The sequence below is a fragment of the Scophthalmus maximus genome, chromosome 6 (assembly GCF_022379125.1).
Source record: "Scophthalmus maximus strain ysfricsl-2021 chromosome 6, ASM2237912v1, whole genome shotgun sequence".
Classification (NCBI taxonomy): domain Eukaryota; kingdom Metazoa; phylum Chordata; class Actinopteri; order Pleuronectiformes; family Scophthalmidae; genus Scophthalmus; species Scophthalmus maximus.
Window position 1 is genome coordinate 9649609 of NC_061520.1, and position 27966 is coordinate 9677574.

Consider the following 27966-nt stretch of genomic DNA (forward strand, 5'->3'; position numbering starts at 1 on the left):
ACACAGTAAAAGCTCACACACAACAGTTGCGCACACCACTGACACAAACAGGTGAAATGTTTCGGACGGGCGAGAGGGATTTAGTCGTCGAGAGGGACGTAACCTGAGATCTTTGACGAAAGGATCATTTGATTGATAGAGAAAATAATCAGCAGGCAAATCGATTATGAAAATAACCAATATACTGTAGCTGAAGCACTAGTTCTTTATTTTTCTTTAAGGAGACGTCTTTTTGTATAGACTATATTTTAATACCATCTCAGATATCAGCATATTTAAGTAGTTGTGTCTTATCACAGAATCATAATTTGAAAAAGTTTATGAGATTATGTTTTGGTCAGTTATCGGTTGTCATCAGCTATCACTCGTTGTACGTCAAGCCGAGCCAACCGAAGTTAGTTCCTTTAATCTTTATCAAACGAATTAGACGTGGGAAGGAATTTCTTTGACTATATAACTTGACATCGGTGGAAATTGCCCAAATGATACAAAACGAGGCCAAATTGTCAGAGTCTAAGAAAACCTATTTTTGCAGGCGCGTGTGAATAAAGGGGTTTGAGTTGGTGTCGACAATGGCAGTGGCAACAGAGAGCGATTGAAACGGACATGAGATTAGTGTCCCTGCGTGGTCTGCAGGTTTCACTAGGGATGAGGGTGAAGTGCTCTCGTGTGATATGGCCGCCATCATGAGCCAGCCTCTGGTGTGAAACACTTTCTGCCCAATGCTGTACTTTATCAAAGTTTTAACTTCTTGCCTTAGGACGTGTCGAATCAGTCATTCTTTTAATCACCATAATTCAAATTCTGTCCGTCACACTTTTGGCTTGGATTGAATATAACTGGGTTGTGTGGCACTGAGTGTGACCTCCTGTTTTCAGTGAATAACCCTGAGGGGGCATGATTGTCTGCACCAAATTTGAATTCTCCCCAACAGTTGTAGAGAAACTTCCACTGGGGACAATGAACGTCTGGACAAAATGTCAAAAGTTGATGGTGTTGAATGGAGGGAGGACATATTTCAGTCTGTCCATAAGCCATGCAGTTAGCATACAGCGGTTAGTAAAAACAAATCTCTGAAGTCCAATCATTTGTAACTGGGGACCTCTTATCACATATCTTTATGCATGGAAAAGATTTAAAAATATCCAAATATAGATAATGCTTCCGTGTCTGTTTGTGTTTCCATGCATGTCGAAAAGTTCAGCAAGTCTCTATCGCTGCAGAACATCGTGGCCAGAGAGAGGACACACTCACTGGGGAGTTCTTTTCTTCGGTCAGCAGTTGCTCCCACATACAGTACAGTTCATTAATGCACCATCATCGAAAACCCCGATCAATGGGTTGGTTTCCAACTGATATCCAGTAACACACAGTGTGTTCCTTGTCCGCTGTGCCGGGCAACACTGATGTGAGTTGTACTGTAAATACCGCAGAGGCCTTCACGGAGCAGAAGAAAGGGGAATTAGAGGAGAGGAATGGAGTGGGATGTCGAGAAAATGCTGAAAATATCGTAATGGCAGCTCGGGCCGGAGGCCAGATCGAGAAACGCCTTGGGACAGAGAAAAGCACATCCGGAGGGAGAGATGGAGGGAGGGAGAGGGGAGAAGAAGAAAGGGAAGGAGAAAAGAAAAACAGCGATGGCCCGCTGTAAAGATTAGCTGCCATATTGCCCATGACTGTGGCATCCTTACTCTGGTGCTCATTAGCAGTGTGAGCCACGCTTCAAGGAGAGGGCTTATTTTTAACAGCAGGCAGGCAGCAGCTCGTATGGGCGGGGGGTCATTCCTCCCGTTTAGAGCCCAGTCACGTCGATGACTGAAATAGCCGCAGTCAGCACTATTACTGTGTTGATTAATGGATGGTGTGGGATGCTATAAGTGGGAGTGGCTGTGGTTATCATGGAATTAAATGCAGACATGCCCCACTCTGGCTATTAAACTGCACATGATCCCAGAGTAGCTTTGTCACACTGTAGGTACTGTAGGTAGTACTTTACAATATATCACACACTGAATTCATTATGGGATGATTTATGAAGCTTATATATTACAGTGTTTCCACATTGCTTTCATGCCTTGTTAGAAACAAAACTGAAGTTCGGAGGAAAATGATTTTTAACAACCTTTTCCTTATCATGCAGTCCTATGAATGGCAGAAGTTTGTCATATCAGAGGAGAAAAACTGTAATATATATATATATTAAACTCTCAGTCTTACAGATTTCAAAATAAATTATTAAATTAGTAAAAGATATTTACTCTCAGGACTTTTTATCACCAATACATTCCTGCAATAAGACATTTAAAAGTAAAGATAATGATAACATGTGTGCAGCTTCCAGAAAGTCTTGATGATTCCCCAACATGTGCATTGGACTGAAAACACATTGCACCACATGGATGTTTCAAAATCTAAAAAGCGAAAAAAGAAGCTAAAGCTTTCTTCAGATTTAGGATCCTGGTTAGCTGATAGTCGTGTCTCAGAATTAGTAGTGCTTAGGTAAAATGTCGACTGTGAAAAAGGCGTATTTTTCACTACATACATCGGCGTGTATTTCAGTGTAACTATGAAATAGACAGGAACTTTTGGAAAACTTTTTTTCCCAGCTATTTCAAATTAACCATAGAAATTATCAACCTCATAAAATCATAACTACTACAGTTCCTTGGGCTCAGGGTGGTAGGATAAAAAGTAAGTTTTAATAATCCAGGTGTACCGGAAAGAGACTGGAAGTGAATTTACTTCGTAAAGCAAAGACTTGTACTTTACTATCCCTGGAGATGCTGCAGTTTGCACAACACAGGGAGTGTTGTTTGTGTTAAGGTTATTTTGTTGTGCTGTGCATTCACCCTGTGCAATCACTGTATAGTTATTGAAAAACCATATCTTATTACAGCAATTAAAGGCATTTGATGATTACCCAGTGTATTTCTGTTGTAACCAGCAAACGTGAAGTTTATAGACTTGAGACTACAGAGTGCGTCCACCTCGATAAGTACCCCCCAGCACTGAAAGAGGGCAGTCAACTCAATGTACCCTGTACATCGGGTGTTTGAAATATACTCACCTGGGATTTTTGCAAGAAAGAGAAATGAACCGCCTTTTGTGAGTATCACAGATTTATTGATTTAGCACTTAAAACAATCTGCAATAGTGTAGCACCAGCAGTTCCACCGCTTCCCTTTTATTTTCAGAAGTGGGGTGGAGGCGACCTCTAGTGGCAGTCGGAGTTCATTGAAAAAGTAATTTGGACTTGTAGGTAAACTGAGAGAGTCTAAACTTATATGAGCAAATCACTGTATAAGCATATTGACAGCGCTGTTCGAAAGTGATGTCAAAATGTGACTTTGTACATAAGGGTCGAGTAAAATGAATACATGAATTGCCAGCTGACGAAAAAAACGGCCAAACATACGATGCGTCATTATCATCCGCAGGAAAAACAACACTGCACAATTAAAAACACTTTTCTACTTATTTCGGACTATAGATAACTTCATACATATCGCTGTTAAACAGCACGTTATTTTTAATAGTATTTCCTCATATTTTCAACAGGTGCATTGGCACAAGACAGTTTAAACTGCATTAATCCCGAAAAAATAATGGACACATTACGATAAAACTGTAGTTTTCACCAGATATATTAAAATTCCTCTCACAGTGTTTTGTATCTGGTAAGCTGCCCGGGTTCAGGGGTTTGGGCCATATGATGGGTTGTAGGGCGGCTGTTCGAGTTCTGAATATGTTGGTGGGAGACAGGACTGGCCGGGAGTCTGGAGGGGGTTCATCTGCTGCCCCAGAGGGAATGGAAATGGACAGTGAGCTGGATCAGCTACGAAGACAAACAAAAAAGTGGTTTAGTGTTACTGAAAAATTGTGTTGCTTTCCCAATTATTAACTTTTCCCTGAAACAATAATAGTAATGGTGAAAGGATAAGGCCGGTGTTTTTCTTTATTTTTGTTTTTGTCAGCATATCCAGTGACAATCCTTCCCTGTCATGTCTGTTAGCCAAAGATATCAATCTATGAATTAGTCTTTAATTTTGATTCCCTAAAAAAAAACCTGGACACTGTTGTTTTTGGAAAACATCCCTCAATCAGCAGTAAATAGTGAATTTGTTGAATAATCTGCGGATTAATATACATTTTGTTGGCTAGTGTCTTTACAGCAGGATGTGAGATTTACTTACAATAATCTATAGTGGTCGTAGAGGAACATGTCATCCAGTGCAATACTGCCCACTGGTGTGTTTCAATAGTATCTGAATATTTTTTTGAATAACAATGGGGGTCAACGGCGCGGAGGAGTAAGACATGTCAGGCTTGACCTACACAGAAATATCGAATGTCACCAGACATGGTTTTCACAACTTAGTGTGTGGTAAGTAACACCAACACTGGTTCTTTGAAGTGAATCAGACGGTTACAGTACTCACTCGCTTCCGGGTACGAGTGTGGTGGTGCTGTGGGTGTGGGTTGGCCTCCGTATCCGTGCAGGACAGGCACAGGCTGGTAGCCTGGGTGGGACGGCTGAGGCGAGAGTGGCTGCTGGGGCGCGTTGATTACAGTGGTTGTGTTTATCGCAACTATAGGGAAAAGGCATAGGTTCGGTTTGAGAATGGGTAAGACGTACGATGTCGTTTGTCGGAGAGATTCAACATTTTGGGAAACACGGGACAATATTTGCTTTCTTTTGCCGATTTCCAAAGGAATCCAAATTTGCCTAAAGGCACCTCTGAAAGCTCACGTTTGCTGACATGGCACTTTTCACCAATGCCACGGTTAGAAAACTCCCAATATCGCGGACTCACAGTCGGAGGCTGCTGGCCTTAATGTAACACATCATATCATACCGTCAAATGAAATGTGTCAATCTTCTCATCCAACTCTCGGCAAGACTGCAAGTGCAAAAGTGTCCTACCTTGTTGGTTGCGTCTTCTTCGACACTTCTTGTAAACCACGCAGCAGGGACACACAAAGCAGATGATAAGACCCACGCAGAGGACAATGGGAAAGACACATGCAAAGATGCCTCCCACAATATAAGGAACTAGGACGTTTTTCACTTTGCCCGACCTGGAGGAAAAAGACACATTTTGTTTTTTTGCAGTGTAACTGAATCAATTAGATCACTAGAATGCTCGGAGTAAATTAGCTATTGAACTGACGCCATGGTTGAAAAACAGGAGCGCACCTCACAACACAGCCTTCTTGTTTTTCTTGGGTGAGACGTTTATTCTGTCCAAAGCAGCAGTATTTCTTGTTGCAGTCTCCACAGCAGTACCACGTGCCACATGGCCGCGTATCATGGTACAAACCACCGCCGTCCCAGTAGCTGCTGCAGTCATCGGCTGAAAGACACAAAACAGAGTCACGGGGAAGGAGTGGTGAAGGTGAGAGATTTCCAATGACAAAGGTTCACAGCTAAAAAGCTCTAAAACTGTGGCACTTTATTATTATCTTTGTTTCACAGTCCTAATTAACCTGCTGAATATATCGCAAAATATAACTCACCCCATACAGCCGGGAGCCGGGTGGCACACAAAATACACACGAGACTGGACGCGACGGTTGAAACCATAACTGCTTTGGTAAGGAAATGACTCTGACTGCACTGAAACAATCACTTCAGCCCGTCTGTCTGAACCACCACCCCGTGGCAAGTGACCCGACGACATTCCTCAGTTCATGTGAAAAGACATACTGGATAGTTTATGAAAGATTGTTGCAGCAGTTGTTGCTGCAGTCAAACCATTTTTGTTATCTATCTGCACTACTGAGCCCTTGAACCTTTAACATGGGTTGTACTTAACAAAAAGACGGGAATTCTTCCTGAGAAACCCCTGAGAATGAAAGTGGGTAGAAACTCATGCCACAGCTGGGTCATGCATCGTTAAATTTCAGTTTCTTTTCTTGTGACTCCACCCAAATTTGATTTTAGCTCGTGTGTTTACCTGTTTCAACAGACACTCCTCTGATCTGTCCTATAAGCACTTATTTATTTAGCCTTATTCTTCAAAGAGTGTATGCGCATTGGTTTTACTTGTACACTTGCAAAAAAGTCTCCTTGGTTAGTTAATAGTAATGACCTAATTATAGTATCTTGTTTTTTTCAGGAAACCTTTAGGAAACTGCAAACCCATAACATTAACTGTGACCATATTCAGGTCTTCTAAATTACATAAAAGATCGTAAGATAGATAATTAGTGGCATTGCTGTCTGAATAATTATATTCACTTCCTCTACTGATTTGTATATCCCTTGTGTTCAGTTGTATGTGGTGTCTATTATGTCTGGTGTACACTTCACTTAAAGATATCTTCTATGCTGCGTATTCAATGACAAATAGTTGGGGGAAGCAGAAAATATATATTTTATTAAATCCTGCAGAACAAGCTGATTTTCTTTAAACAAAATAAAGGTCATACATGTATTCTTAAAGTCGCATCAATGACAATTATTCTTTGACGAGAAACAGGTGGAACAAGAATGGCTATAATTCACAAACACAAATAAAAAAACACTCCAATTAAAGTCACCTTGAAGAGTCAACACTGGCCAAAGGACTATCACGGGCAGAGTCTACGATGAAACACAGACAACCCGATTGGTCGATACGGGCAACGTCAACACATTCTTCACACAAACTATTTTGCAAATTACAAGGATACGTGACGACGTTAGTCCACCATCATTAGCTGGTGTGTGGCCTCATGTGTCAGGGGGTAAATGGAGCCACAGCATGTATGTGACTGAATGACATTCTGACGACAATACCTGTCACATCAAGATTTAATGGAGGACATCAGGTTCTATTTTCCTTGAGCACAATCCAAGTCTAAACTAGGGAAGTTGAAGAATCAGGCATTTTGAACAGGATGATCATCTGGCCTGTCACATGAGCTGTGACTACTTCTGAGAAAAAGGTCACTTTTAGTTAAAACTGATTTCAAGTAATTTCAGTGGGCAGAAAGCAGAAGTGGTGGCTTTGCTGCAAAACACAAAGACAGGAGAACACACGTGACAAAGAAAAAGGCCTATTAGTTTAGTTTTTAGATCCAAACAATGACAAGACTTATTTCTAAGAACCTCCCCGTTACATTGGTGTTATGTAATAAAGGCAATAGTGATGACAAGATGATTTGACAGGGCAAATAATACTGTTTAAGAAAATATTCAATACATGAACAGTTTGGGTTGTAACTTAAGAAGATGAAGTTGAAAGACTTTGTGACAGTAAAGTACATGTCGAACATGGCACACTGCAAATTATTGTGGCTGGTGTATATAACGTAAGCCTTTATGTGGACAGTCGGTACGAGTAACAGAACGGTAACAGAACGATACCAGAAAAACAAAACACTCCAGAATAAATATAAAAATTGATTTTAAAGTGTTTGACATGCACACAGCTGTTGGATAAAGGTAACATGGCTAAGAAGGCACACGTGTTTCTTGCATTTTGAGAGTAACATTGGTCTTTGAATGTGGACTAGACTATATGAAAAGAAATTCATCTGCTTTGATTGACTGATTAAAAAGGTGCCAATGCATTTTACCTCAGTCAGACTTGCGCAGTTAAATGTGCAAATGAAAATTTAAAAAAAACCTGAAGGGGAAAAAAAAGCAACTCAAGGTGAAGTCTGTTTTCAACACAAACCCATAAAACGTAAATGTAAAGTGAAGCTTCCCTGTGTGCAAATAATATTTCTTTCTAACTAAATGATGAAAGCTCCCTTTTGCTGAAGGGAAGAACCCAAATACCCTCCAAATATTGGTAAATGACAATGATATGATTCCTCTCTAAATGCTCTAGTGACAAATAAATTCACAATGTACTAACGCATATGTGGTATTACACATCTACCATAACACTAGAGAAAGCACATGAAAAAAAAAAGGTGCAAAGCACTTAATCGGTACGAAATAAACTGGAAAGAGAGCCACAGAATCACGGCCACGGATGCAAAAAAACTGCTCTCAAATTTGACTGAGTGTGACGGCGATCACTGCAGACGGTGGATTAGAGGTCGAGAAGGTTCAGTCAGGTGCCCGGTACAGACCGGGGAGAGCAGGGACATGTTGAATCCTGTTCAGAGGGCTGGAATATGGCAAAGCACTTCATATACTTTAAAATCACACCCAGCAGTTTTATGTTTAATGTAAGTCCATGCAATACGAGCCAAGACGAGTCGAGAATTTCACCTTGGTGCGTCTTCTACAGAATTTCTACAACGACAGGTGTGTCATTAAAACCAATGAAAGCACATGAATGAAGACCCTCTGGAGCAACTCACGTCGTGACTGAGATCACACATTTCAAGTTCCCTAAATGCCGCAGCATGTTTATAGTGGCTGAGAGCGTGGCGCGGCCATCCATTATCCAGTCTAGGGTGCAGCGTAAGCCGGGTTATACGCAGGCTGTGCCAAGTAGTCTGTGTTCGCGAGCGGAGCGTTTGGCGGCGGCTGGACCTGTGGCTGGACAGGCGGCTTCAGAGGGTACGCTGGCTGGTTGGGGCTGAACGCAGCCTGGCTGTAAGACATCGGGTTGGGAGAGTAGACGGGACCGGCTGCACACAAAAAGAAAACATGGCATGAAGATGAAGGGGTTGAAAACGCTTTAGACAGTAACCACAAGTTGAGTTTTTCCAAACAAAACCATAAATGTCATTTTCCTATTTGACAAAATCCAGGCATGACTAACTGTACGCCAGCAGACGTTATTCCACCTCTGCTTCCAGATGCAGCTATTTTTAAAGCACCCAAAATTCCTGTGTAATTACCTCATGTTAAAGAATGCTTTTTTTTTTACATTACTAAAACCACTATGCATAATCATTAACTTTGTGTAATGATGTTAATCCTTAAACCCAAACAGCTTAATTTTTGTGCCCCATTTGAGAAATACTTCTGTTAAAATCCGTTCCAAGGACACAAACAGCCATTCTAAGAAACAAATGTGTGTTTTAACTGAAGTCAGGAAAAGAAGAATGTGACTCCCGTGAATCAGCTTAAATATTGCATAAGAGTCACGCAGTAATATTAATTTGGCGAACATCACATGCTTAACGGCTGAACAAACTTATCTCTATTAATTGTAGAACAAAAGACAGCCGATAGATAAAGACTTATAATCACAACCACTGCCATAATAATGATCCATAAATTCCAGTAATATTGTTTCGTATTCAGTGGAATTATGAGTGAATTTTTCTCCTTTAAGTCTGTTACATTTATCCTCCCCAAAAACAATTATGGTCGGTAACATTACAGGAAGTGTAATTTTGTTGCTGGGTGCAAATGTTGTCCATAGACTGTATATAAAGATGGATGACAGGGCAGCACAAAAAAGTGAAGCCATATCATCTGGATCACCCCTTGGTGGCTGGCTGCCGTATAGGTCCTAAACCCTACGTCCTCTAAGGCTGCTTTTTTATTTAGTTTTAATCTAGTCAACGCATATTTTGTTGACAAAAAGTAATACTGCTAGGGTGTTAAGGTGTCTTCGACTTGACAACAGGCTGTTGTCACAATCAAACCCGTCACAGTTTATCTAGGTCCTAATAAAATCCCCACTCACTGGCTTCCTGATATGTTGGAGGTGGCCCTGGTACGAACGGTTGTCCCTGGAAGGGTACTGCGGGCATGGGTTGAGCTCCATAGCCCTGGGGCATGGGCTGGGTTCCATATCCTGGCTGCACTGGTACGGGCTGGTAGGGCTGATACTGACCCCCCTGGTAGGGCTGAGGCTGGCTGGGTGTTGCAGTAGGCTGCTGCGGGTAATTCAGAGGAGCAGCAGTGACTATGGTCGTGTGGGTGGAGGTAGCTACCACAGCTGTAAGCAAAGATAACACAGAAATCAGATTTTTAAAAATACATTTAATATGGGCCAGGCTGTAGTGTCAGTGGTAGTGTCTGATGGAGTGAGGGAGCAAAGGTTAGATCAAAAAATAAGTAAATAACTAAACAAGTAATGTAGCCTTGACAAACAAAAGCTCAAGCTTATCCATGTTCTGGAAAACATGCTGAGATCACCAAGGCTGAGAGAGTAAAACTGCCCCACATACCAGCCGGATACCTGCTGCTGTAACACCGGATATTCACAGTTTGTAGTATCTATATGTGTACTACAGACTTTGAGCCGCACTGTAAGCTCAAACATATCACTAAAGTTCACCAGCATTTGTTTTCAGAGCATGACCACCACTTCCAACACAGTCTAAAAATAACACTTGCACACAAATGGTTAGTACAAAGTGTTACAACATTTCAATCAAAAGAGAAGTTCAGATTTCACACAGAGAAGTCATCTTTTTGTCCCTTAATATGTTGTTAGACTTCGGTCAGACTTCTACATTCATCCAACGACAGAAACCCAAAAGTGAAACTATGCCAAAAAAACAAATCCTATGAAGTCAACAAAGCTTAAAAATAAAATAATAATTTGAACTATCCTATTAATTTCACTTAATTTAATGTCTCTAAAATCATTGTATGGTCTTCATCATTTTATTTTCACTGGAGGACGATATGGGGACTCAACTCTTAACGTTTCTTTTTAAAATATGCACTAAAATCCACTGTCTGCCCTGCTGCCAAAATCCAGACAAGAGCTGATAAAAATGACTGTCTAATTATCATATGTACAGAACAACGAAATGGAAAAAGTGTGTTCACATATCATTTTGGAGTAAACCTGTCCCTTTGACCCCCCAACCCTGGCAAAGTTCTTCACAGTTTAAAAATCTATTTAGTGACTCTTTTGTGTTTGTGTGTGTGTGTGTGTGTGTGTGTGTGTGTGTGTGTGTGTGTGTGTGTGTGTGTGTGTGTGTGTGTGTGTGTGTGTGTGTGTGTGTGTGTGTGTGTGTGTGTGTGTGTGTCAATTCACCACCACTTTTCTTTCTTCTTCATAACAGAGTGGGGGGAGTCATTACGACCACTTCCTGTAAATGACGTGGGAAGTTTTCCCCACTGTGGTTGGCATGGAAACAATGAGTCACGGGAGGTGGAGCTCTCACATTCCTAGATGTGATCCCAACATGCATCAGCCCGAGTCAGGAAATCCACATTCATACTTGCGTTGCTTAATGTGCCAGGGCTTAAGTCTCTGCATGGCACAATGAACAGGCTGGCAAAAAGAGAAAACTGACAGGAAGTGCACAAGTGTGTATTATTAACAACTACCGAGTGCCTACACAAATACACACACCTCCCTACCAGTGCGGGTGTTACAAGAGATTTGTTCTGAGAATTGGGTCAGAGAGTACATATAAATGACATCTACTTGAATAACTGAAAGAAAGAAATCTGGTTGCAGGAATACTGTGTTAAGGGCAAGGTGCGTTTTTTCTTTCTATCCTACCAATATGCTTGTCTCAACCAAGCACAGTGGCCCACATTCAAGAACAACTGCTGTGGCATACACAAACGCTCTGAGAGAATCTGTAATATTTCTTGTACTTATAATTTACACCGGTGGTCAGATCTGTCATACTAGTCCGGTACAGTCTGTTTTTCTTCATAGGAGGAAAACACACTTGTTAATTACATGTAGCACTGGTATCCTGTGTATTAAAAAATGATACCAAAATTAACTCAAATAAAACATAAAGAATAACTCTATGCTGTTTATTAAATAAATAAGACGATGTATCCTCTGTTGCACTTCACAGTGTGACATCACCTATTGTAGGCTACGATATTCGCAATATGAATGTGATTGTCAAATTCCTGCCACTCATATTCATACATGGATTACATTACTTTTTTTTTTTTACTTTCATGTAACTCGATGTGGCCTGATTCATCCCCTCTTTATTTATGCATCAATAAAGCACTGCTCTGATGACACGTCGTTGATATTAGTGATAGTTTCCTACTGATTTCTCGGGATTTAAGCGCCACCTCTGACTCTGCTGCACTTGTCATCTTTTTATCTGCTGATTTCTGACAGCAGGATTTGAGAGTTAAGAGCAAGAGAGTTTGATGAATCAGGACTTGGACATATAAGAGGAAACCTCATTGAAAAAAGTAAGCAAGGTTTGGGATATGTTAGTGCTAATGAATTAGGCCATTTTTCTTTCTTGAATACTTTAACTCTTAGTGATGAAAGAAATTTAGCAGACAGTAATTAAAAAGTAAAGATTATATTACATACCATTCTGATCTGCATTTGAGATGAAGATGAAACGAAGAAGAACAAATGAGTTGCAAACCACATGGGAGTGGTTCCAAGGTTTTTGAATACTGACACTTAATGATAGGATAGACGGACTAGTTTGATTCTGCCATTTTGTCTCACTAGAGTTCTTGTGGGAACCCGAAAGCCACTCAAAAAGCAGGAGTGGTCACAGGCAAGCAGCAGCAGATAAACCTTAATGTCTGCTGCTACTCCAGACACCAAGCTACATACAGGACAACAAAGGCGCGAAGCAAAATTCTGTGGCAGGAGCATTAAAAAAAGAGAATGTGTGTGAAGTAGTCAGGTGAGGTATACAGTACATGCAGCAAGAAAAAAGATAATTTAAATAGAATTATAATTAAAAGGATAAGAATAGCGACAAAATATTCCATGAAAACCAACAATGTGCTTTGCCTCTCTGTAGTTTCGGACTTCCCTGCCCTGTCTGTTGCAATCAGCTGCAGGCCCACTGACTCCTAATGAAGATATAAACCTTTAACAACAGTTAACAAATGCATACATTCATAAAAAAAACCTAAAAAAAAAACCAAACCAATTCCCCAGCTCTTCAGTTCCTACCAAAGAATACTCAAGTAAATACTTAATTTAACACTGTGTGGGATTAACTTTAAATAAACTAACGTTCCCATTGTTCATTGTAACGAAGGAGCATGTCATCCAGTTGATGATGTGTTTTAATCACCGGCAGGAATAAGGCCCTGGCTCTGGCTACACAGAAAATAAATGTTAGAAGGGTTGATTCATAGCTGGTTGTGTTGTTCTGATGGGATTTGATATCAGTGAGAAAAAATACATACTATCACCAGGCCATCCTCTAAAAAAAGTCCATAAAGGCATTTTTAAGTATCTTAAAGCTAGTATTTGCATATACAGAACATATATGGCCTTATTCACCATAGCATTGGATATGAACGGGCCCTGGCTGGTAACACAGCGGCAAAAGGTTTGGTCTGAATCCAAACAGTGACTATCTCTGATGACTACACTGCATCATCCATCAGTTGTGTACACTGCTAACCACAGAAGCCAAACAAAACTTTGCGCAACAAACGTGATAGGAAACACGAAAAGAAGAACTTCACAGTCCTGGACTCCAGTAAATGATTCTAACTGTCCTCAGTTGTGATTTCAGGAACATTAGATCAGTTGATGCTCTGTGTTGTTAGTCAGGCCAAGTTACCGCAGTAATAAAAGTCATGTGGTGGGAGGGCCACAAACCTCAAATGAGTCCCCTCGTGTTCCACTGTGAAAAAAAAACAGACGGACAAATACCCCAACCCACTGGAAACAAAGACTCTGACTTCTTCTTTCAAACAGAGGGTAAAATCAGACACTGCATGTACACGTACGTTGAGACGCTCTCAACAGCCAGAGACTGCCACTCAGAAATCATGTTGCTTGTCTGCAGGAAACCTGCACATGTGCAGCAACATGTTGCAGAAACTGCAGCACATGGCTTTGAGCTGTCGACACATTACTCCCAGCTCCAGGCGGGTATTAAGTGCCTGTTGACGACATCATGACATGTTTATGAACTTGGATCTTTTGACACTACCTGAGGATGTTTCCATTCAAGTGAATGTGAACGTGGTCTCACACTTTTGGAGAAAGTGTAACGCCACTTTTGGAGAAAGTGTAAATCGGCCATTTAACCCCCAGTTTATCATCACAACAGATTAAGAGAACCAGCAAATAGTCACAGTTGAGAACATTTTTGTATTTTGTGTAGCATCTTTCTTTTTGCTTTCGAAAAAAATCCCTTTCTGTCACTCGACTTGGTGACAAACTGTTTCAGCTGTTAAAATTCCTGTCTGATGAAAATGCCACTGATTAGTAACCTCAGTGGCATCCTGTTTTGTACAAGCGTGTGGTTACTTCATTTGGACGTTACTTCATTTGATCGTTCAGCTGCTGACAGCTGAACGATCAGATTTCTGTTAAAACTGTGCTAATAGTCAACCGAGTTTAAGTAACTCTATCGATGCTGGGAAATTGATTCAACAGCTTGTTTACATGAGGTGGTATAGGTTTCTGGTAGTGGTATCAATGGATGGGCATTGATATCCTGTTGACTAACACCAATGTTTATTTTGGGAATATGAATTTATTTTTCAACAATAACGAAGCATCAGAAATATACACTAAAGATGTCCTATGATGTTGTGGTTGGTTTTCGAAGTTTTTGTCAAAAGGCTCCACCCATTTTTTTGTTTGACAAAGTACAAGCTTAAAGAGCGTCTTCTATTCAGCTGATGTCCTCTAACTCGCTACAGTTCAACAGTGAACCAAACTATTACACTTCACTTTCTCATGCACTGAATTATTTGAGGCATCTAGCACAATATTAACCCTCACATAATTTTGTCTCCAAAAAAACACAAAATTACATACAAGTTTATTTCGGTATAGAGCGGGGAAGTGAGATCCAATCAGGTGTGAACTGACGCAACTCGAGCTGTCCACTCGTGATCGGATCTCAGAGGACGGATGTTAATACTAGGTCCGAACAGGGCCATATGACAGCTAAACATCGTCTTCTTGTATATATCGTCATACCACCCATCCCTACTAAGTAACCTCGTTATTAAAAAAGCTGATCAAGCCCGTGGCGATCTTCAGTGTAACCCGTTAATTATTTTAGTGGCAACAAAGTTAACAAAGTTAAGCCTTACTTACATAGGAGGAATATTTTTTCATCATATGCTTTTTTGGTATTTACAATACAGTTAACAGATATTAAGACGAATAAGAAAAATTTCAATCAAAATGAAGCATCAGCGCTGAACTGATACAAAAGATCTTTGTGTTTTTTTATCAAAAATATTAAATAAATCAGGGCACAGCTCATTTTGAGATCCTGAAACATTGGCAAATCAAGGCACTTTAACCCTGAACCCTGCATTCATTTATACTTCGGAACTCTGGTTTATCATTCCATTGTAATCTCGGAACTCACAATTTCAACATCCGGGTCGGAAATTGTAATTGGAATTCCCCAAGGTCGAAAAAAACAAATCATCACCACCCCGAATTTGGGGCTCGGAGATCAGAGTTCCAAGCTATAATGGAACCCAGCATTACTCTACTAACAACGGTATGCAAGTCGGCATTAATTGTTGGTGAAAGGCTACTTACGTTGTGGCTTGCGGCACACTTTGTACATGCAGCAGCAGGGACAAACACAGCAGCAGATGAAGATGAGCAAAATGATGATCGTGCCGACAATACCAAAGATCATGTGCACTGGTGTGGAATGATTGAGAATAGACTCGGCTTCACTGAGAAGGAAACAAAGAAAAAAAATAGTCAAAAACAATATGTGCTGCTATTACTTAACTGGTACAGAATAGTTTTTAAAAAATGCAGAGTGATGTCAATTCTAAATCATGGTTATAAGCATCAACACATTTATTCTATGAATCTGTTGGTTATAATGTCAAATACTGCTGGAACAGGTTTTAGCTGGTTCACAACAACTTCACGCTGGTGGTCTTGCACAGGAAAACACATCTTCCTGTTTCTCGACTGCACACTCGTTGTATAATGGGATGCAAAAACACATCTGTACCGTGGTTACACAGGGACAGAGAGTGCGCACACAACAATGTTGTTTGAGACAGTTCTTCATCAAGTCCAGAATAAAATTGTATACCATTGTTCTTGTTTATCCTCAGAAAGCTGCATGTAACTCTGGCGACAGCAGTATCTGTTGTAGCAGGTACCACAGCAAAATTCACCGTAGCAGCTTTGGTACCCCTGGTACATGTTGGTCGAATCTGTATAGGACATACAGTCCGAGTCCCCCGCTGTAACACAACAGACACAGAAAGAGAGGAGAGGGGCGAGAAAAGGTTAGTCTCGCTGCCACTGAAGACAAGACTGTACTGCCAGCGATGGTAAAACTATCAGGGAGAATAACAAAACTCATTTTGATGCCTCATATCAGCTTCTCAAGGACAATCCAATAAAGATGACACAATAAGCTAATTAATAGAATTATTTATGATAGAATGCTCTCCAATGTGAGGGATTTCTACTTACTTTCTTAGTTATTCATGTTAATGAACTGAATATCTGTGAGATTTGGGCTGTTGGTTGGACATAAATGCTATTTGAGCATGTTGCTCTGGTCTCTGGGAAATTGTGGTTTACTTTATTTTCTTAGGTAGAGCCAGGTAAAACTAATGAACAGCCACAAAATGACTAAAACATATTTTCTGATGATTGATTTTTGTGTTAATGTTGGAGGATGTAGTTTCTGGTGCTGTGGAGCCGTATTTCTTTATTCGGAAAGGTTGTTTCCTGAACTTTCCCTCTGGGTGAATAAAGTATCTACCTATCCGGCCCTCTTTTGTTCCCTCTCATTTACACTCAATTGTCGAAATATTAGGTACGCCTAGCTAAAAATGAATAATGACCCTCCTTTCAAGAAGGTTATAATTTTGCTTTTTTGTCCGGACATGTCAAGTGAGGTGTCAACTCAACTGGAGGATGTAGTTCATGGTGATGTTCAATTATGTCGAGACCTGTTTTGTCCCGTATTGTGTCCAGATGTATTTGTTTCAATAAAAATGAATGAGTAAATAACAGAAAGACCTCTCGGTATAATACAATGACCACAGAGCTCAATAAAAACACCCCTCCAAAACAATGCAACCATAACTGAACATTATAACTTTCATATGGGCAGGGTTTTTTTCTAATAATAATAATAATTTTATTAATGTAAAAGTAAATAAGTGCGTTCACACAAAAAAAACATACAAATCACAATTAAAATCAGCATTCCAACAATAATACGGTTTTCAGGTCACATCTGTATTTAAAAAATGATATAAAAAGACTATTAAAAGATTCGCCTAAAATGGCTGTTGCATAATAATAATAATCATAATAATACATTTTTGAATACATAGCATCTTTCAAAACCGGGTTTCTATGTAATTTTACAAGATAAACAATAATAATTTAAGGAAAACAATTCGAATATCACATTATAAAAACATTTGATGAGAATAAAGAATGCACGGGTTATTTATTTTACCGACAGATTCTTAAGACAGCGTCATTAAAACTTCATATGATGAGATGACGGTGGTCAAACAAACGGTATAATACACAATGAAATACCGCAGCTCGGACAACGATTGGCTAGTTCGACTTCTCACACGCTAGAACTGTTCGTATCTTTAGTTTTTATTCTTTGTCCACCGACGTTGACTGGATTCGGTTTCGCTGTCCGTTGACTTGTTGATTCCCATTAGAAGTAATAAAACGTCCGTTTGATCGACGGGCGGTAACTTTTCAACGTCACTGACATCGCCCTCAGTCTAAATTAGGTGGCGTCCTTTCGCCCGCGACGGTGGTTTTTGTTTGTTAAACCCACAAGTCGCCCCGAGGTAACGGCTGAGACCCGCGCGGTTCGGCGGGGCTACGACAGACGACGACGGCCAGTGTCTAGTTCTCAGATCGAGTCAAACTCACCGGACACACAGGGGCACAGGATCGCACACAGCGCCAACACCACGACACCGCACAGGCCGGACGCCATGGCTTTTCTTCGAGGATCCCGGATTCTGGCGGAGGGTGGGAATCTCGTCTGGCTGCTGGGGAGGAGGAGCTCTGCTCTGGTGTGGAGACGCCGCGAAGATCGTCTGAACGCGGAGATGACTCACTGCAGTGACAATACCGCGCTCTTCCCGGATGTCAGCAGCTTCTCTTCAGTGTCTATTGGACAGGAGACAGTTTGCCTACCAGTCGCTAGACCGAGGTGTGTTATATGTCATGACAATAAAACACCACTCACTTTGATTCTGTGTGTATTAATTGAATAGATATAGTGCAATTTCGTTCAGGTTGTTTCCGGGGTGTCGTCTCGACTCCTGTCTTGGGTGACGTTGGGCCGCTCGTGATCAAAGGAGCCGTGCCTCCTTTAGTGTAAACAAGAACCAATCAGAATTAGGCTCTATTGTAGGGGAGGAAGGGGGTCAAACTTTCACCCTGGAGATTGTGGTTAACTTTTTATTTTTTACACAACTACACTGTTAGTTCTTATCGCAGGTCCTTCCTTCCTGCTGCTGTGAGACTCTATAACCAGCACTGCTCTCAGTAGAACACACAAACACACAGGACTCAACCACTGTGCAATAAAAAAGTGCAATAACCAACTGTGCAATATTTATATTTAGTCTCCATGTGCAACTATTGCTACTGCTCTGTATATAGTATTTATATACCTTTTGTATTTAATGTTAATATTTTGTTATATTTTGTACATACTATTGCTTTTATTTAAATTTCTTTCCATATTCTTCTGTCCACTTTGCTGCTGTATTGCCCAAATTTCCCCATTGTGGGAGGTATAAAGGTATATCTTATCTTATGTTTAGACAACAAAACTACAGTACATGGCTAGGTTCAGGTTCAGACAACGTGATTGTGGCAATGAATGTCTTACATATATCCGTTAATCAATCAGATGTCAAGACTTGCTGCCGATACATTTTCTTTCAATTTACTTATCAACCTAATATTATGAAGTGAATATTAAATTAACACAGTAATTCAGTCTGACTAACCGGAAGGAGCCTACCTTACTGCACAATGGCATTTTATGGACCTCAAGCAGAGGCCTGTCAGGCCTTCTCTGTCGCTGGGTAGTTTTTCTAAATTTTGTCCTCATCATTTATCTTAGTACGAGTTGAACATTTTGGTGGAAATTCAATAAAGTGACCAAACCAAGTTGTCGTTTTGAGTTTTATTTAAGCCTTTGCAAAGGGTTCAACACAGTGAAGCAGCATTCAGAACAGAGTCTGCACTTGATATTTATATCTTACTTGCAGACACAAGGTGTGTTTCAGTTCCTGGGGGGTGTAAGAAACAATTTCTGAGAAGAGGAAGTTATGTGTCTGTGCTAAGGTCTTACCGACATTTTTTTTTTAATAAAGCAAACAAAAATACTGTCTGGTATCTTATGATTAGTCTGGTGTCTTATGATTATAAGTAGACGTGAAAATGCGGCCTGGTGTGATATATAAACAGTTAGACAAAGAGTACAAAGAGTTCAAACACAATAAATAAGTACATTTTCCATAACAACCATAAACAGTCAGGGCTGTTGAATCAGCAGTCTGGATGTACCTGATACACTGGCAACTGACTCTATACTGTTTATGCATTGTGGATTTAATTTAAATGTTGAGTGTAATTAAAATGTTTGAAAAATACTGAAGGTTGATAAAAGACAGTGTTGATTCACAGTCTTAGAGAAACTATAGATTTGGATGTACAGCCACGCAACAGTCTTCAGTCTCTATTAAGAACTGGTACATCTCCAGCTTTAGTGTCTCTGTTTCAACACCAGATGTCATGAGTGTACAAATTATTGATGCTCCGATGCATTAACTAATGTTTTCAAGGTCTTCTGGGGACAGTATCATTACAGTTTACTTAACCGAAACACTAAATATTTTATTGCAAAACATAAGGGCTTTTTCCTCTACTGATAATATTAATACATATATATGTTTTGTGATTAGACATCATGCTGTATTTGCCTTAACTAAAAGAGTTAAAACAATACATGTATTCAAATGGAACCTTTGAAAGTAGAAGAGAATAGAATAAAAATAGAAAACATTATTCATCCTGCTAGGGGAAATTCACTTGTCACAGCAGCACAGTGTCACACAGGGTAGCAAAAATATACAATTAAAAATACGGGAACAAAACTGTTTTCAAAAAGCTATGTACATATATACAGAGTGCAAGAAGTAATGTGCAGTGGGTTGAAAATAATACATTTTATAATTATTATTAAATATGCATAAATATATGTATATGTATTTCACGGAAAATATACTTTACATGGAATGGCACTGAATAAAAAGTATTGCATTAAATATTGTTAACATCCGTCTTGCATTGGGGGAACCATTTCAATCTGTAACAACTTGAACTGTACATTGCCTTTGTATAGGACATGTAATTGTAAAGGTATTTGTTCTTTTTGACCTTTGCCTTTTTTCTTGACTTGAATAACCGGTAACCATCATGGATTTGCCGGTGACGTCAACGAACAAGATCTCGCGAGACTTCCGTTGGGTAACAGCGCTGTTATAACCGCGGGCGCGTCCTCGTCCTCCTCGTTCGTCCTCAGTGCAGGATAACGAAGGGTCGTCTGCCTTCCGCTCCACACACACCAACGACTTTCAAGTCCAGTTTTCTTCTGTTTTCTACCGGCAACACATCGGATCCAGCTCCGCTGCGGTTACCCACGACTGACAGAGGATTCTCTTATTTCTTCGAGGTAAGTTCCTTCAGATCCACTTCTGCTTGTAGCCTTGTAAGCTAACGTAAGGAGCCTAGCTTAAGGTCGAGCCCGGTGCGACGGAGCTACCGGCGAGGATCGCCAACTCGTCCCGTTTCAAACAAGGGTACAAAGAAACTGTAACACACCCTTATTTATTAATATTAATGCTAACCGGCGTTAAACACGAACCGTGACCATGTCCTGAAACAACCACTAAAACGCGTCAACGCCGCCAACTCCCTCGACGCGTGAACACTCTTGACTAATAATATTGAGCTTTTAATAATCGGGCTGTTGTTTACATGTCGTCCCGAAAAAGAAATATAAAAAAAGATGCACGTATTGTCATACGGTGTAACGAGTTGGTCGAACGGTCCACAACTCGTGACAAGAGATACAGTTTTCAGAGGCGTCAAATGATAATGGTTGTATGTACGGTTTTTTTCACGGGTCCTTGAACCTTTCTTGGAATCTTTCAAGTGGGAAAAAAAAAAAAAGCATGCGAGTTATGTGACTGTGGAGGAATGTGTGGACCTGGCTCTGGGGGAAGGGAACAGCGCTGTCATACGTAACTGTAATTTTCACTTTTACGCAATCAGTCTGTTTTTTAACATGCTCATTGCTGTGTCATGTGTCACGATCACACACACCTGATGGTCACTTTCCTTTGACTTGGACACACGTTGTGAACTTTACAGAACTATTATCCACAAAGATGAAGCGCTGCAACATTGAGTAACCGATCGATAGATGTGACTTTTTTGAAATTGCCTTAATCCGCATCAGTCCCCAGCAAGACATTCTCTTCAGAGAATTCAGTTTTCTCAGTTGTGAGCTGCTTTACTTAATCGTGTGTGATGATCAACTGACTGTCTTTGGGGGGTTGTCGTGTTGGTTTTGGAAAAAAAATCTGACTTTAAGATACTACACTGACCTTCAGTAAAGAATAAAGTACAGTACCAGTCAAAAGTTTGGAAACGTGTTCTTATTCACTTGAATGGAAAACTTTTGACTGGTACTGTATGTTACAATATTCTTTAACTTTTTTTTTTTTACATTTTCAACCTTGTGTGCAAGTGGTTCATCGTGAAAAGATATGAGAAGAAGAACCCCTTACTGTCCACAGCATGTGTATTAATGAAGTTCAATTATCCCTTTTCAGTTGTCTGGACAATCAACACGACTGGTGACTATGGATGTGATTGTGCGCCGCTGTCCCTTCCTGGCCCGTGTGCCCCAGGCCTTCCTCCAGCAGTCCAAGACGTCTCTGGTGGTGTATGCCCAGCAATGCCCCATCATGATGGAGCTTGCCTCGAAACCCATGGCCCCAGCGATGGTACGAGCCCTCTGTTCGTCCTCCTCCAACCACAGGACTGAGGACACTGTGTCTGCTGTTGAAGGTGGGGGCAATGAAACACTTGGGTTACAGAGTGATATACCCGAGGTCTAAACCCATCGAATGTACCTGAAGTCTAAACCTAATTTTGTCCACTTGCAGGCCCCAAAAAAAAAGTTGAGCCCAAACTGCCTGCTGGGCACCCTATGCCTCCGTCAAGCCAGGCGGTGGGATCCAAATGCCCTTTCCTGGCTGCTGAGATGGGCCAGAAGAACAGCAGCGTGGTCCGCCAGCTTGGCATGGAGTTCCAAGAGGATGTTCAGGAAGTCCGCACTGTCCAGAAAGGTGAGAGTTGTTTAGAAACTGACCAGACTATGCTGCTCTGCCCATTTTGTTTTGCCCAGAATTCAACACTATTTTATTTTTTCCTCTCTTGGCAATTTCAGAGGTTTCCCCCGACCAACTGAAGAAGCCATCACTGGCCAGTACCATTATGGGAGTTGGAGGGGAGCCGATGGATCTATTGAAGACCCTCCTGAAACAGCGGCCTAAAAGGGTCTCCCACTTGCTGCAGGACAACTTGCCAGGCAGCAGTAAGTTTTATTTCGGTGCTTTGACACAACAGGCAAATGGAAAAAATAATTAACAGCGGGGGAGTATGCATTCAAACACTTGTTTGAATGGAAAGAGGAGTTTCGCTACCAGAAGTGCTTCAAACATTTAAATGCGAGCAGTGTTGAGAGCCACCTCAACTCAGCTATGTCTTTCTGTCCTTACAGTGCCCGGCTTCCATTACGATGAGTTTTTCGAGAAGAAGATAGAAGAGAAGAAGAGCGACCACACATACCGTGTGTTCAAGACTGTGAATCGTCTGGCCAAAGAGTTCCCCATGGCCGACGACTTCACGGGCTCTTTAGAAGACAAGAGGGAGGTGTCCGTGTGGTGCAGCAACGACTACCTTGGCATGAGTCGACACCCACGGGTTGTGCAGTCCATTATGTGAGTATTGTGGGCGGCGGGTATGCAATGTAGGAACAAACACACGCCCTTGTGTTCATATGTTGGGACATGGAATGGGTCTTGCGTGTCCTCTTTCTCTCATTAGCTCTTTACCTTCTGTCCCACTAAGTCTAGACGAAAACAAACTGAGAAAAGATGAGACACAGCACATAATAATTGACTACAACCTGACACCCGGTCTGTTGTTTGTGTGAGTGTTAGTTGGCCGTAGTTCACACCTAAACCTCATGGGCCCCAGTGAAGGTGTTTTGTCATGTTTTTCTTCTTTTCCTTGTAGCTTGTTGGAGCTTGCTCGGATCCCATTCCTTGTACAGCAGTAACACCTTTTTGATCAAGTTGTCAGTTACTACAGAGCAACCCTTGCGCTTAATTATTTAAAATTTTCCATTTTTTGTAGTCATGCCCCTTCTAAAATGTACATCCGGCATTTAAGTGAATACAATTTAATTTTTTTTTCCCCGGTGGAGCCTCGGGAACACAGACAGCAGTTTTATTTTTCTGTCATCTTTTTTACAGGGATAATTTACGAAAGCATGGCTCGGGGGCAGGTGGCACCAGGAACATTTCTGGAACCAGTAAATTCCACGTGGAGCTGGAACAAGAACTGGCTGACCTCCACAACAAGGACGCGGCACTGCTCTTCACCTCCTGCTTTGTGGCCAATGACTCCACCCTCTTCACCCTCGCCAAGATGTTGCCTGGTATGGAAAAAAAAGATTCCCATACATTTACTGTACAAAAACTCTAACATGGAAGTATGTTCATCCTTGTAATGCTTGTGTAGAACAGAGTCACTTTGATGCTAACTTTTTAAAATTGCTATTTTAGGTTGTGAGATCTACTCTGATGCAGGCAACCACGCCTCAATGATTCAGGGCATCAGGAACAGTGGAGTCAAGAAATTTGTTTTCCGCCACAATGACACAGCCCACCTCCGAGAGCTGCTGCAGAGGGGAGACCCCACCAAACCGAAGATCGTGGCCTTTGAGACCGTCCACTCCATGGATGGTTAGTTACAGATGGTCACTTGTCCATTTTGTAAATTATACCTGCTTGTTATTAACTGTTGTAAGAGTAGGGGATGTATGCAGTGTCATGTTGCATGTATCCCAGGGAGGACAAGTATTTTTTTAATAGATGTGGGGTCACAAAAACATTTTTTTTTTTTTTGCAACTATACTTTGGTTAATGGATGAATTTTCTCTCTGTAACACAGGTGCTGTGTGTCCGCTGGAGGAGATGTGCGACGTGTCCCACGAGTTTGGTGCCATCACCTTCGTGGACGAGGTTCACGCCGTGGGCCTGTATGGCGCCAGAGGAGGGGGCATCGGAGACAGGGATGGTGTCATGGACAAGATGGATATCATCTCAGGGACTCTAGGTCAGCATGTAATCTCGTCAAATCAATATGATTATACAAAGCATTTTGTCTTTCAAGCTGGACAAAAATGTTACAGGACCTTTTGTAGTTGTATTTGGGGACATTAATCTCTCAACATGTACTCTTCAGTGTTCTTCATAAATGTAAATTTATTTTTACTAAGCAAAGAGAGCTACTCTCAGAAATGAGGTCACTGGCAGTTCTCTGATTTGTTGTTATACTCTGGATCATGCTCCAGCTGTGTCGCCCAATATGCCAGAGGGCTTAAAGATGCTCGAGCAGCTCTGCTGTTGCTAGGAGACTGTGGGCTCCTGTTGCACCGTTATTAAATTACCTCCTGTCTTTGTTGGTCGCTGTAAAGATGAGGGGACAATTATTTCTAGCAGAGAGCTCAACTGCTCTTTTTCTTCTGCAGCTGCCATTTTAGTGACTACAGTGACTTCCTAGACATCTAATCTCAGACAAATGATGTCTGGTGCTGTTGCATCAAATGAGAGGATGACCACCTTTATGTCCTGTCCCCTTCCAGGCAAGGCCTTTGGCTGTGTGGGTGGCTACATTGCGAGTACTGCCGCCCTGGTGGACACGGTGCGTTCCTACGCTGCTGGTTTCATCTTCACCACCTCGCTGCCACCGATGCTGTTGGCGGGAGCCAGGCAGTCCATCCAGGTTCTCAAAAGCGAAGAGGGCCGCACACTGAGACGCAAACACCAGCGCAACGTCAAACTGCTGCGACAGATGCTGATGGACTCGGGGCTGCCCGTGGTGCACTGTCCCAGCCACATCATCCCCGTCCGGGTAATTTATGATTTAGTGCCTGATGGCCCAACTGAGCTTGGAAATATGAAGAACTCAAAATAGGTCCATCATAATCATCGTGTGTCTCTTTTTAGGTTTCAAATGCTGAGAAAAACACGGAGGTGTGTGACATCATGATGAGTCGCCACAACATCTACGTGCAGGCCATTAACTATCCCACTGTAGCCAGGGGAGACGAGCTCCTGCGTATTGCCCCAACGCCTCACCATACTCCAGAGATGATGAAATACTTTGTTGGTAAGAAGATGTAGTAATCATGTTCATGTGAAAATACATTCAGAGAAATTAAAGTTAACTCGTCATGGACAAGTCAATCAAACTGAACTGCTCAAGTTGGATTTTAAACTACATTCTGATTTTAAACATTCTGTCATATAATGTCATAATTCCCTCATGCCTCCACCGTTATTTGAAAGATTAAACCCATTTAATTATTTAGTCGCTCAAATTCAATTTGAGTTTGATCACAGCACCTTTAGTAACTTCACGGCAACTGTAGCTGTCTGTAGCTCTATCTCTTTGAATTAAAATGACCTCCCTTCTTGTGTTTTCCCCTCTTCAGAGACGCTGGTGAACTCATGGAAGGAGGTGGGCCTGGAGCTGAAGCCCCACTCATCAGCCGAGTGCACGTTCTGTCAGCAGCCGCTGCACTTTGACGTGATGAGCGAGCGAGAGAAGTCTTACTTCAGCGGCCTCAGCCACCCCATCTCAGCCTGCGCGTAACATCGCTCACCACCGCTGGCTGGAGACGGCACATATACACAATACGCATTCCTCTGTCACTGTCATAGAATGTATTGATTATCTTTGATAAGTCCTCCTACACATATTATTTAAAATATTCTATGCTCAGATGTTCTAAATACTCCCAATAAAATATTAGAAAGTATTTCTGTTTGTCTGGTGTTCTTTTAAAGCGTCAAACTGGAATCTTGCAGTTAGGGCTGCAAGTAACAATTTTTTTTAAATAATCGATTATCTGTTGATTATTTTCTTGATAAATTGATTAGTCGTTTGGTCCATAACGCCATAAAAGGGTCAAATCATGTTTCCAAAATCCCAAGATTATGTTTTGTGAAAATATGAACATTTGAGAAGCAGAAATCACCAAACTTTGACTCTTAACTACTACTCCAACTACATAAACCGATTTATCAATTATCAAAGTAATCGGTGATTCATTTTGTAGTCCATTACTTATCAACTCTTTGCAGCTGTTCTTACAGTAGTGATAAGGAACTATGAATAAGAAAGGGGGGGAAGTCTGCACAATGTTGCAAAGTAGACTTATTACTTGTGTTCAGATGATTGAAGATGTAATTATTTCTCTGAACAGGGATGATGTTTGCTATGGATTTATCACGACAAGGTAGATGACGCCTTTGACGCTGAGAAATTCACCCCCTATTGATATTTTTTGTCGGGACTTCAAAAATCGGTAACGACAATTGTTCAGGCTCGGCATTAGAAAAGGCTAAATCTCTGTGGTACTGATGTTGGTGCTTAGTAACCTAATACGTCCAATCCACTGACCTACTTCTGTTTGTAGGACGTTGGGAAAGATTGACTTGAAAAAAGCATCACTTCAGTTTGTAGCAAATACGCAATGAATCAATTTAGCATTTCATTTTCTGACACTCAGTTATTTTTAATGAAATGACTGTATTAGTATAATGTGAGTGGGCCTGTTCTGAACAAATGAGTATCATACAGTTGTAGCCCTTTATTTGCACATTTTATTCTCAGAAGAACTTTATGAAACATAGTAAAAATATGAATCCAGTACAGATGAGAGTTATAATCCAGTTAAATAGAATCATTTCCCTCAGTAAAATGCAGCAGTTGTGCTTTTTTTATCAGGTGAAATTTCGTTTGATGTGTGTGTGTCGGACAGGGACCTACTAGCCTACTACTGTAAATTCAGGTAAGAGTGACATAAAAGCAGCTGTGATACTTTAGATGACCCAGATCCACCAAATAAGAGAGGCCACCATAGGTCAACAACCATGCAAGCGCACATCCTGCACATCCACATAAGCCTCGGAGCGAGGCTCGTGTTCCAGCCTCACTGTCCGCCACGCGGACAATGAAAAAATGTCATTGTTGGGATCTCGCTCCTGTCTGCTCTTATTGATTCAAAGCTATTGTGATTTAAACCTTATTAATTGATGTGAGGGCGCACAACCTTAAACTAACTCTCGCTTCGACGCTACTAATTTTAAGTTTCCCGAGCGTTCAGGGTTCGTATCGGCCACAGTTGCCACACAGTTGCAGAACTTCTGTGAAAACGGAAGTGAGATTTCCACCTGCCACGGCTTTGCGTAATTAAGATTACTTCTGCTTTTGAGTTGACGGCTCGTGTGTGAGCTGTCTGCAACATCTCAGCATTAATGGACATTTTAACCATTTTAACCAAAAAATTGTAATTTCATACCTCAACTTGGGATTTTTATAAGTAAATTTTTTTGTATTTGCTGAAAATTTTGCATAATACCAGTGGAATTGATGAGTAATCTAATGAATGGGTTTTCATTTATTCTGACTAGAGGGAACACTGACAAAATTTAAACCTGCTGCATGTGATGTGCTGCCAAATACTAATCAAGAGTGTTGTGTCGCACTGATGTGTGGAACTTCTGAAGCTTCTCTTGGTTTTAGAGGAGAGTTCATCTGGGGCCAGAATGAGGTGTGTTAACTAAAATGGTCAAACTCTCTATGAGAGTTTTTAGAGCCATAGATATCAGAACACTATTTTACCTTGGGTGTTCAAATGATATGATTATTGCACAATATTGTTTGATAAATGATATGATTGAATACAAAACTACTGAGATTATCCAACTGGACACTTGCCAAATGGACTTTGCAGGTGCGTGGACCAACAGCAATGGTG

At 41.1% G+C, this 27966-nt stretch overlaps 3 protein-coding genes across 3 annotated transcripts; 1 reads left to right on the forward strand and 2 right to left on the reverse strand.

Annotated features, from left to right (window-relative positions):
• Positions 1–3101: 3101 nt before the first annotated feature.
• On the reverse strand, positions 3102–5862 carry LOC118309199 (protein shisa-4). The gene is made up of 5 exons (XM_035631040.2): positions 5518–5862; positions 5198–5354; positions 4925–5079; positions 4440–4589; positions 3102–3835 (listed from the first exon to the last, which is right to left on the reverse strand). The coding sequence occupies exons 1-5, from the start codon at positions 5582–5584 to the stop codon at positions 3693–3695; spliced, it is 672 nt and encodes a 223-aa protein (XP_035486933.1). The 5' UTR covers positions 5585–5862; the 3' UTR covers positions 3102–3692.
• Positions 5863–6359: 497 nt separating this feature from the next.
• LOC118309198 (protein shisa-4) lies at positions 6360–18083 on the reverse strand. Its single transcript, XM_035631039.2, has 5 exons — positions 17691–18083; positions 15859–16012; positions 15342–15484; positions 9585–9839; positions 6360–8574 (listed from the first exon to the last, which is right to left on the reverse strand). The coding sequence occupies exons 1-5, from the start codon at positions 17755–17757 to the stop codon at positions 8393–8395; spliced, it is 801 nt and encodes a 266-aa protein (XP_035486932.1). The 5' UTR covers positions 17758–18083; the 3' UTR covers positions 6360–8392.
• Positions 18084–20335: 2252 nt separating this feature from the next.
• On the forward strand, positions 20336–25962 carry alas1 (aminolevulinate, delta-, synthase 1). The gene is made up of 11 exons (XM_035632018.2): positions 20336–20514; positions 21680–21917; positions 22016–22198; positions 22300–22446; positions 22633–22852; positions 23390–23574; positions 23702–23881; positions 24090–24254; positions 24784–25052; positions 25148–25310; positions 25636–25962. The coding sequence occupies exons 2-11, from the start codon at positions 21710–21712 to the stop codon at positions 25794–25796; spliced, it is 1881 nt and encodes a 626-aa protein (XP_035487911.1). The 5' UTR covers positions 20336–20514; positions 21680–21709; the 3' UTR covers positions 25797–25962.
• Positions 25963–27966: the final 2004 nt, after the last annotated feature.